This window comes from Charadrius vociferus, unplaced genomic scaffold, assembly GCF_000708025.1.
Source record: "Charadrius vociferus isolate BGI_N301 unplaced genomic scaffold, ASM70802v2 scaffold2, whole genome shotgun sequence".
NCBI lineage: Eukaryota > Metazoa > Chordata > Aves > Charadriiformes > Charadriidae > Charadrius > Charadrius vociferus.
This window is the reverse complement of record NW_009647595.1, coordinates 1,271,258-1,283,150: the sequence shown is the minus strand read 5'-3', so window position 1 is coordinate 1,283,150 and position 11,893 is coordinate 1,271,258. Positions and strand designations below refer to the sequence as shown.

The following is an 11,893-nucleotide window of genomic DNA, read 5'->3' as shown; positions in this document are numbered from 1 at the left end:
CACAAAAAAACCACCAACCAACCACCCCAAACCCAACCAAAAAATCCCCCACACCAACAAAACCCCCCAAATCCCTAGGCCCCTGCTTCCCCCCCCTCCCCCCTTATCTGGAACTATTAAAAAATGTTAACATTGTGCATGTTTCACTATATCTTGCTCTAGTTTTCTCTGGGTTGTTTTTTTTTTTTTCCAAGTCTTTGTTTAAAAATCAAAGCCATTCCATGCTTACCTGAGGATTGCTGAACTGTTTAATTGAATTTAATTTTTGCATAGCTAACTGGTTAAGTTTCATCACAATGCAGCTTTTAGATTTGCTTTTTGTGTAGTGTGAGCTGGGGAAGCAGGCAGGGCACTAAATTAGTATAAAATTTGATGTGTAAAATTTGGCATGTCTTTTTTCTGGATAGTATTAAATAAATTAACTAACTATCTTTTTCCAGTGGTGCCATATATACATTTTATGTGTATTAGGTAGATGTCTTGATTCTAGGCATCCTTGAATTTAGCATAATTCAAATTCAATTGCATGAGTCATTAGTCATCACGGTTGAGATCTATCCATTTATAAAACTACATTAACAGTTCTCTCGAACTTTTTCTGTGCTAGGAGTTTAAGTAAAATTGCTCATGCTGTAATGCTTAAATGTAAAAGTTCATGGTTTGAGTTTTAAAAATTCATATGGAGAAGGCTCCATATATGACACGGATGTATTCAAAATATATCAGACACTATTAGAAGCAATAGCTTTCAAGAGTCTTTTGCCAAGCCTAATACTGATCACAGTTTCACTTGTGTTAAAGGTTGAGAGGATGTGGTGTTGTGGCATCTTCCACATTTGATGCCCATGTCGGTTATGGTTGGTTTGAAAACAGCTACGTAACACAGTGTTATTTACACTCTCTCCCCATCCTCTCCCCAGATGCTGGCAATTGGTGCTAGTGGTTGTGCGGACAAAGCTTTCTTGGGTGGGAAAAAATGTTAAGCATTCAAAAAGATTTAAATCCTTGATTTAAGACTGTAAATCAGCTTGTGACATCATGTATCCAGTGGGCTAACAGAAGCTCTCTCTTGTTTGATACTGAGTCTGTAAGACACAGTGCAGGTACTGGAAATCTGGTTTCAATGTGGTGACTTTCAGCTCTCTGGAACATGTTCATAAATGAGTCTTCAGTGCTTTCATTTGCTGTTGTCACTCTTTAGAGAAATACAGAAATGTGCACCTTGGCATATTCGTGTCCTTACGGTGGAATCTTCCCAGGACGCCCCAAAAGTTTACGATACTTCAGCTGACGGTTCATGTTATAGGTATGTCTGTAATGAGATACAAACTTCTGAAATTAACAGCTGTGATGTCAGGATGTAGCCAAAGTTAAAATTTGGCTTTATACTCCTACAGCTAAAATATGTATCTTTGAAGTTTTTAATAGTTTCAGAATGGTTCTTTTTTGTAGTATGACTTCATTCTTAATGTTTGAGCAGTGCTTTGAAGACTTGAAGATTAGAAACACTGCTGAACTGCAAGTTGGGTTTTTTTTTTGTCATCTTTCTTGTTAATTGAGGATTAATGGCCATTAAAGTCTGACAAGTGGCTACTCCAAGTGATTAAATTGCTTTGGTATTTTGAACACTAAATTTAGAAGGCTGAGGGACTCTTGAGTTTTATTTAGTAGTTATTTGTATATCCTTTTATAAAGAGTCTGTGAGTACCTAAATACTTCTTACATACTAAATCAAGCTGCATATGATCGTTGACTTGTGTGTTCAGAGGTATTAGAATTCAGAAATTTAGTTTTTTTGGTTTTGTTTTTTTTTTAACAGCAAGTCAAATTGCTTGATAGGTTTTCTACTTGATTACATAGACTTTCCTGGTTGGCCAGCTGCATTACTTAAATAACAGTAACAGTTGAAGTATGGTTTCATTACTGTTAATTTCACGTAGGAATGGTGTAGCAGTGAAGGGTCTAATGGTATTTCAAAACAATGACAGTTTGTACAAAGAGGCAGTATCTCTTATTAGATTAATAGGTGGATGGGAATTGAAAATTAGTGTTTGGAAAGTGAATCAGCATTGGATGAAAGATGGGATTTTTTGGTATTCATTTAGATTTCACTGGGATATTTTTTTTTCTGTGTCTTTTGGAAAAAATGATTTGTATTTCTTAATGTGTTGTGTCACTTGCATTATTTATATTAACACTTCTTAAGTTTGTTTGCAGACCAATATTCTGATTCTGTTCTGATGCTTCATAGACTTAACATCTTTTTTGGGAAATGTCTAGATACAAGTTAGTGTTCGATTTTTTGGGGAGTGTGTGTATGTTATTCAATATGGAGTATTGGTTTATGCAGTCAGATCAGAAAATGTCATGGCATTGTCATTTGTGTAGTGATCAGCTCTTCCTGCTGTATCTAGACTAGCAAACAGATGGAAATGACGTTTTTAAATGTTTGAAACTGGTTTTGTTATCTCTAGAGAAGTAGTTTTACTTTACACTTGAAGGTCTGTTTTTAGTACTGAAACACAAGGTCCAGTGCATGTTTTCCTTTTGGTCTCGTGGTAGTATTTTGATGGCAAGTTTTTCAATCCAAGTTTAGGAGCCTGCTATGCTAAAGACTTGTGTCTTATGCACTAAGTAAAACTCTCCAGAACAAAGAACAAAAGGAAAACAAGTATCACGTGTCATTGGATGCATTTCTCAGACTTGTTCATTTATGTTTTACAAATGATTTCAGTAGCTAATGTGTTTTCCAGTGCAGTCACAAACCTGAAGTTCTGCAGCTGGCTAACGGGTGTGAAATTGAGAGTAGAGAGTTCATGACCTTCTCTGCTACCTTTCTCAGACTCCGTTAGAAAAGAAGACTGCAGGTAGCCTAAACTGGGCTGTGCATCTCCCCGAATAATATCTGCTGTGGTCTTCAGGCTGGAGATAGAAAACTGCAGACTTAACATTTATGTTATTACTTCATTGGGTATTGGGGTATTTGGTTAGTATTTAGGAGTTTTGAACTTCTAGTTTTATCTCCCTGAAAAATCATTGGTACTCAGTGACAGCCCATGCTCTCTTCTCACTTGTGGCTGTTTTCTGTGAGCAGTTATCATCAGAAATGCTGCGATAACATTGGCATCGTATCTCAAATGCTCCTGGAACAGTGAACAGGCAAACAGGATTCACAGTAACAGGGACAGTCACTGTGTGTAGAAAACTCGAGCAAACGAGGAGAAAAATACTGGAAAAAGGTGAAGCTTACAAGACAGTAAAGATGTTGAGAATAGTCGTGCAGTAAGCAGGGAGCGTGCTGTGCTGTAATTTGTCCAGTTAGTTATGGATTCTTTGATTGTAGAAGACAGAGCTTATGGCAAATGTTTGATAAACCTTAACTTCACACTAGATGCAAGCTGAATATTGTTTATATGCTGGCTCTGTGCTAGCAGGCATCCATCTTCTACGTCTCGGTGATCTCGAACTGGTGTTTGCTGTACTGCTTTCAGCATTGTCAAATTCTACTTTACTGCCCTCTGATCATAATTTCCTTACTGTTTTCCTATGAAATGAGTTTTATATGGCTAAAGTATCTCTTTGCCTCTCTGCTCTGTAGGCCTGTTTTTAACAAATTGGATAAAAATGTATGGCTCGAGGGACAGATATGAATGCGTATTGGGCTGAAACAGCGATTGAGAGGCTTCAGTGTGAGTGTACGTGGATGCAAGAGAAAGCAGAAGTGGTGCTGTGAATAAACAAAGAATCAGTGCATGTTAGTCCTGTTCGATACTTGTATCCAACTTAGTTGGAAAAATGTTTTTATTTTCCATTCTCCTTCCACCTCAGGAGCAGGTGCATATGAAGCTCTTGTTTTCCCATTTTACCCCAAGAAGTCAATGTGTTTATAAGGAATTTCTTCTCTAGTCACCTTTTTCTTCCATTTAACCTATATAAAATCAAGTGGCATTTTAATTCATTAGTGGCATTTTTAAAACTGTGGCATAAAATTCTGCTAAATAGCCATGGAGAAAGCTAGGGACAAATAGATATTCTTGATGTGTAAATATGGGCTTAACTTCTTGGTTTTTTCCCCCTGTAGAATGTTCACTAAATACCAGTATTTGTACAAAATCCATTCTTGGGGTGGTTGAGCTGAAATCCATTACACGAGTCTGTTTGCCAACAAACATTAAAGTACTATTGCTTTAATGACAACATAGTCATCAGACATTTTCTGGTGCATTTTGCTTGGATGGATTAGGATTTAATGAAATAAAACCCGCTCGTGCTGGACAAAGTATAAATTCTTTCAAGTCTGTGATTGTGGTTAGTGTCTTATCTTGTTCTGGTTCTTGTTGTTAAGCATAAAATTTTGCTTAAGTGTAAAGTGTTTCTGGCAAATGATTGAATATTTCTGAGTGTTTTTGTTCATACTGTTCCAATTTACAGTATGGTCTCCTGGGAATTAGTCATTGTGGAGTTCAGATTTAGGGAAGGAAGTGAGAATTATATTATTAAAAATATGCTGAGTAATTTGTGCTCCTTTTTTCTTTCTTCTATCATTCATTATTCTTAAATATCCTGTGACACATAGTTTACAAAATGTAAATTACATTATCATCTCAAGTAAAACTGCAATGAGATGTAATTTTGAAGGTTAATACAACTGAAATTTGATGCCTTTTGTGGCTTTTAAAGATTTCCTACCAGTTTCTGCATAGTTACTTTCAAGGTGTTTTGGTAGTTTCTTGTGCTATGTTTCCCTCAGGAGGGAGCTTCTTGCCCCTACAAGATATCTTTTAATGGTTACAGCAACAAGGTAAAGTAAAAAAGATCAATATTTCATTTTAGAAGGATGTTGCAGAAAATTGGTTTAGAACTGTATTTTGACTGTTCATTTAACGGTCTTTTTTAATTCTCCTGTAATACTAGGATGGCCTCCAGTTCTTCAATCTGTATCAAAATTTCTGATGTTTAAGCCAGTAGCTCACTTGGTTTGCAGGTCTAATTTATGCAACACTTCAACAATTTAAAAATTCCAAATATATAGTTTGAGGCCAATAAACCCCATTGCATAATATGATTTTCTTGTCTTCATGTTCTAGGTTGTGCTAAAGATCATTAAACATTACCAAGAAGAAGGACAGGGGAATGAAGTGGTCCAGGGAGTGCTGCTGGGTCTTGTGGTGGATGACAGACTTGAAATCACAAACTGCTTCCCTTTTCCTCAGCATACAGAAGATGATGCAGACTTCGATGAAGGTAATGGTTACAGTTTTGCGAAACTTAAAAGGGTTAAAAAAAAAATAAACCCATGTGTGCAAAAAAGGATTTTTATTTCTTTTTCCACAGTGACCAGAAGCTTGTATGTGATCAGACAGTCTTTTTATTTGACTTGAGGTATTTATGGGTTCCTCACAATGCCATCCTGCATATCCAACTCAAATCTTGTCTATGTAAGGAAAGTTTTAGGGATAAATGCTGTATTATATGGACACACTTATTTTAGGGTAAGACTGTCCACACAGGAAGTTACATAAGTTTCCAGTCTGTAATTCATATAGACTTTAAAGCTTTTTATGAAACAGTCTAAGTGTGTATTATGGATGTATATATACATGCACATATGTATGTAGTCAGGAGTATAGATTGCCTCTCTGTAGATTTATTTGTATGTGTTAAGTACTCATTGTAAGCTTGGAGAGCAGAGATTTGTAAGTTAACTTGAATCTGGGTGATATTTTTGCTTCTCCAAGTGAGCTAGAAGTAGCATCAGTGGTTTCTATCTGTCTTGGTGTTTCCTTGCTGGTCCTAGTAATGTTCTGTTATTGCCACTGTAAGTCAGTATAATTGGCTTGACATAAAATGGTACAAAACTTATAAAGTCAACCCAAAAGGCTTAGAATCTAATCCTGGTAATATATATGTGTGTGTGTTTAATGATACTAGTAGAAACGCTTCTTTGTTAGGGCTTAAAGAGAGAGTTTAGCTTCAAGAGTAACTAAAGACGCAATACAGTCAAAGTAGTTGTGTTTGGAAGCTTGAGTCTGTCAAGTTTTGATAATTCAGTATAAGCAAGATTACTTAAAGTATAAACTGCTTTTTCTTGCTTATAACGAGGTTAGTTACTATTAAGTTAATATTTTATCTTATTATAAGAGAATGTTTGACTCTGCCTTTGAAACAGAGGTCATTTTAAGAATTCTTTGCAAGTTGGTAAGGTTTCTTAGCTGTTTATTGCTTCTGTTGTGGGATTATACAATTCGCTATATGGAAAAAAAGTGCAAAACACAAGGGAATCTTAATTGTCCTACACTAATATGGTGCTTGAGTCAGAACTATATTTTATTAAAGCCTAAAAGATGTTTTAAAGGTTCTGTCTCTTCTGGAGCTCTTCAAAGGATTGGAGTAATTAAATTTTTAATTGGACCCCATACTTTTTTTTTCCTGTAGAAAATGGTCAAATTGTTTCCGTGTAGCTGATAGGCAAGCAAGGAGTGAAATAAATGTCATAGTTTCCAAGATGGATTCATCTCACCATAGATGACTACCATGCTGAAGCTGTAAGCCTGTGATCTTGTATGCAAGATTGAACTGTTTCTGCTTGGGAGAAACTGTATTTGAAGAAGGTGACTCTTGTTACCAGTCTTTCTTTTTCCCTTTTTAGCAAGTAGGCAATAATCCTGGCATTAAGTAAGGTGCAAAAGGTAGTGCTTGTGGATCTTCCCTCACCTGGATGTCTCAGCTTGTGGACCTTCTGTTCCTATGCTGCAGGCACAGAAAGAGCAAAGTCTAGCCAGAGTGGAAAGTGAACCTACTGCAGTGACACTAATGCATGCCTTAGCAGTGACAGGGAATTTGCAGCCAGGTCATGGGAGCTTGCCTGTGCTGAATCATAGAATCATTTAGGTTGGAAAAGACCTTTAAGATCATTGAGTCCAACCGTAAAACTAGCACTGCCAAGTCCACCACTAAACTGTGTCCCTCAGTGCCACATATACACATCTTTTAAATACCTCAAGGGACGGTGACTCCACCATTTCCCTGGGCAGCCTGTACCAGTGCTTGACAACCCTTTAAGTGAAGAAATTTTTCCTAATATTCAATCTAAACCTCCCCAAGTGCAACCTGAGGCCATTTCCTTTTTTCCTATCGCTTGTTACTTGGGAGAGGAGACCGACCCCCGCCTCACTACAACCTCCTTTCAGGTAGTTTAACACTGTAGGCCAACCTCAAGAGCTGTTTTGTGTTGGTTTTCATCTTCTGCAGCCTCTACTGTATGGGTCACAGAGAGGTTCTCTCTGTACTCTTCTCAGTGAAATACAGTTAAATAGACTGAACCATTCAGGAAACGCGCAGCGCTCATGTTCATTCTGCATTCCCTTTACTAAGGGCCTGTTCAGCCCTTGGATCTGTGTGGTAGAGGCTGGGGAATATGAAAACAAAATGGCTCTTGAGGTTGCCAGCTGAGCGTTAGATACCTTTTTAGGTTCTATATAGACTTGTCTTCTGTCTTGCCAGTGTGAAAAACAACGTTTTATAAGTACTCCTTGTTTCTTTTCGCTGGAGCTGTTTGCCTGTGCAAGCATCTGGCCAGATTTTCAGATGTTTCTTCTTTCTTCTAGATACAAATACTCCAGCAGAGAAATCTCTTGTATATGCCAGAACCTTAAAATTCAGGAGGCTAAAACCCAAACAAGGCACCTCCCTCCCCTTAAGAGTTGTATGTTACATCAGTATCACAGCTGGCTTTATGTATTTGCACAAATTCAGGCCCAGAGATACGGAAGGAAAGAATAGGGTCTTGGCACTTGACTGCTTCCATCACCCAGAAAGATACTCAGTGGTGTTCTCTTTGGTCAGAATAACATTGTATTGTCTCTTCTTCTTGCTTTGTGTGTGTGTATATATATATATATATAATTCTTTTCCCCCTCCTTATCCAAGATTCTGGAATAGGAACAATCCTATTGAGATTCCAAGTTTCTGGGCCTGCAGAAAGTATTCCTTAGCGGACTTTGATCATACTTGATTTTATGTTACCGCAGTGACTGTTGCACTGGCTGAAGGGCCACACTATTCCAGGTACCCTTCTCCTGAGCGGATGAAACGGGGACCAACCATGGTGCAATGGTTGGCAAACTCCTAATCTGCTGTGCTGAGAATTGAATGAATGCAAAAAAAAAAATCATTTCTTCTATATCATTTTGCAAGAGCTCTAGGAACAGGTCACCTGAAAAATACTCATTTGCCTTGTGGTCTCGGGATGACCATTGAGAGAATTGAGCTTACGTCCAGGAGGGTGATATTTGAAGAAACAAACTGTTGGATAATTGGCAAGAGATGTTTAAGCTAATGTTTTCCTTTTTTAAACTGAGCAAATCTAACATAAAACACATTTTTGAAGGTGCTAAGAAAATATCCTTAATTTGAACTTGAAATAGGTATGCATGACATTTAAGGATCAGTTTGGTAATGTTGTATTTCTAACTTGTTAGCAACAACCATTTCTTCAGATACGCTTTGTTATGGTGCCATTTTGTGTCTTGCTGTTGATGTGTGAGATACTAGTAAGTTTTGACTATTTGCTGGAGCAGAATTCTTTCAAAAATGAAATTTTTGATTTTGGAAAAGACATACACAAACTTGATCTTTCAGTGCAGGAACATTTTTTAGTGCAGCTTGAATTAGAGTATTTCTAGAAACTACAGAAAACGAGAGATTTTTTTAGCTTCAAGTAATTCTTATTATAAATCTGGGAGGACTGTCTACCATTTACGAATCCACAGGTGTTTTTCATCTTGGAAAGTTTCTCCTGCAGTGTCGTCTTCCTACGATTTTTTTTTTATAAAGTGTAACTTTTTGGTAAGATTTTCCTGTCAGGGAAGTCTTAAACACCTAGGTTGGCCTGCTGCAGTGCAGGATTTTTTGGAGGGGGTGGGAGGATTGTGTTAGAAATCTGTAGATGATGTTTAGTTGATGATGTGTGAGCTAATGGAGGAAAATTGCAGAACAGGGGGGTGTTATTGAGTCTTTAGCAAAAGATGCTTCAACATGAATGTTTGATGTTTTGGGGCTGCTCTCTGGACTTCTGGTGAGGCATTTTGCTTTTCAGATAACCGTGTTTCCTTGTTACTAGTGCACTTAAATCCCCAGAGGTATTGAATTTATTTCTCAAAACACAGATCTTAAAATTAAAGAAGATACTTTTAGCTATCTACATGTAGAACCACTATTCCTGTGCCCCCACCCCTCCCATCTTCCACCCAATGGATTCAGCTTTTGTTTAGGGAAAATCAGATTTCTGCTGTAAGGATTTTTGGTGTAGGCAGTTCTGTGAAATGATGCAGTATCACAACTTGTCTTTGAAAGGGTAATTTTCTGAGAATTCCTTTCACTTTGGGGCACTTCCAAGCTTTTGTCTGAGCATAGTTTTGCTTTCTTTCAGTTAAAGTTTACAAGAAAGGTGTAATGCATGAGGTGTATTTTCTTCCTAAGAAATAAATGTATTATTCTTGACTATAAATAGTGTCTCTAAGCGACACGTTAAGTTCAGACCTTTGCACTTCATTGTTTTTATCTTTACTGCTATTCATTGAGTAGCTCTTCTCCCTGTTTAAAGGAAATTTATATTCCTTTCACGGAAGGCAACAGTTAAAAATATAGTATACATCTTGTAATTCATTATAGATCTTGTGAGACATTATTTTGATAAGGTATTTCGAAACAGATATTATTTCAACCTGATATATTTTAGTGCCTTACAAAGCTGAGATAATAAATTAAGTGCTGTGGTAATTATGGCAATAGAAATTTCTAGGCAGTTATATAATTATACATCAAAATAAGTTCTAGAAGGCCATAACTTTTTCTTCTTTTATAACTATGCAGAGTTTTCATTAGATTCCCTCTGAAATGCTTTGATGAAAAGGTGATGCCGCCTTCTCCTTCCCAGGCCCCCCGCCTCCCAACATGATTTTTACTTTCTTACCTGAGAAGGTTAATTTTTGTTTTTCAATTTTCAGGTTAGAAGTATCTAGATGATTAAAGATTCTAATACCTGTATTTTTCTGTGCTGTAGCTTGTTATTTAGTTGCATCATCACTCCGTAAAAACTAGAAATGGCATAGTGCAACATTTCCACAAAAACACCGTTTTCTTTGTTTGTGGCTTTGATTTAGCCTTGAATGAATGCAGTTGCATATGGACAAACATGTCATAGCTCCTATATAGTACTTTTTCTGGGTTTTAATCGTCCAGAGGTGGCAGCGGTTCATACCGCTGAGCCTGACCTCCAAAGTTGCCACTCCAGTGAACTGCAATATATGATCCTTGCGAAAGCAGACGCTTCAGGTAGCTAGAAAGAACATGCTTAGAAAAGTAAATTTAAGATAAGGCAATGAATGGAGTGTGTGATTTTGGAACTGTTGCCTGCTGCAGTGAGAAGGAAGTGAGCGTTGGCTGTGTTAAGGCCCTTACTGTTTGGTTGGAGGACTTGTTCTTGAGGGTCCGTTTCTTGAAGTGAAGCCTGTGGTCTGCTGCGCTGCTTTGACATTATTGGGGCTTCAGGACCAAAGTCACATGAGTTCGTACTCTTTCCAGCATAAGGTGTCTCAGTGCATTGGTGTGGTGGTGTTTGGTGGATGGTTTTGGCTTTTTAAAAAGAGTCTTAATAAAAAAGACTCCTGTCTTCTAGAGTTATATTTTTTCTTTTATTACACTAATAGTGTAGCTTCACAAACAAGGTTGTGAGTACAACTGGAGAGGTAGTATGAACCCCACAGGTGCCTGAAACCCCTGTGTGCTCAAACCAGAATCTCCCAGACAGTACATATATACCTATATGGGCCAAATGGACTGTGTGACTCTTGATTTCTTGTGCTAGTAGTGTTTTAGAAGTCCTGATGTCATTACATCACAACCCCCGAGCTGTGTTGATTCATTTCTGTAAAGACTTCTGTCAAGGCTAAACTTCATCAGTTTTTCTTGTGAAAACAACTTCCAGTCATTCCCATTTTAGATCTGCTGGTATTATAAGTCAAAGAGTTATCATTGTGGGTGTATCTTTTATTTCTCTTGTATCGTTGCAGGACAGAACTTGAGCATGCTGTAACTGGGTTCTGAATAGGCAGACGCAATTTTAGCTGACCATTTTTTTTCTGTTTTTTTTTTTTGTTTAGGTTTTTTCTCTTTATGTATAATGGTTTGGAAAAATAGAGAAGGTGATGTGTATTGTCTTTTATTGTAAGAAAATTGAATGTTTATGAAATGCAGAAATCCAGTTAGTGAAATGCAGAAATGCAGATGACCCAAAAGTTCTTAAACCGCAGCCTTGATTCTGGCTCCAGTTGTAGTCCATTTATCTGAATTCCTCAACCATGTTTTCCGTAAGTTCCTATAGTAATTTAGGAAGACAGCTATACTATGTAAATGTTGACTTTTCAATTACTAGATGCTGGCAAAAGCCCATCAGGTTTGTGCATATATTTATTAAGTTTCACGTTGTGCTTTATGTAAAAAGAATATTGAATTGTAAGTTGGATTTTTTTTTCTTTATCGTTTGGTTGTAAAGAATTCATGAAATAGACTGTACACTTGGTAAGGATTAATTTATAAAAGAAATTCAGATGATGTTGATAAAGGGTGGATGGTCACTTGTTAAACATGCAAAACAGTCTTGTCTGGTCTTACATGTTTTGGGGTTTTTTTTGGTGGTTTGCCAGAACTGATACTGGAATATACTTTTTGACAGAGAGGTTGGTTATTAGCTGTGCGTAGTTGTCATGTAATAAGATGTATCACGTAATCAAGGTTCTTTAATAAAGCTGCTAATCACACCGGAGTTATTTTGTACTTTACCTGTCACTGGTGTGAGTTCTTGATCTGTTTCCTAAAAGGAAACTAATATTGA

At 37.2% G+C, this 11,893-nt stretch overlaps 1 protein-coding gene across 1 annotated transcript in view; it reads left to right on the top strand.

The window, feature by feature from the left end:
- The first annotated feature begins 845 nt into the window (after window positions 1–845).
- The window catches only part of EIF3H (eukaryotic translation initiation factor 3, subunit H), a 72,243-nt gene continuing 61,195 nt past the window's right edge, over window positions 846–11,893 (top strand). The window contains exons 1-2 of the mRNA XM_009881024.1: window positions 846–857; window positions 5,088–5,244. Coding sequence (XP_009879326.1) covers window positions 846–857; window positions 5,088–5,244 — 169 coding nt within the window. The remainder of the gene's footprint in view (window positions 858–5,087; window positions 5,245–11,893) is intronic.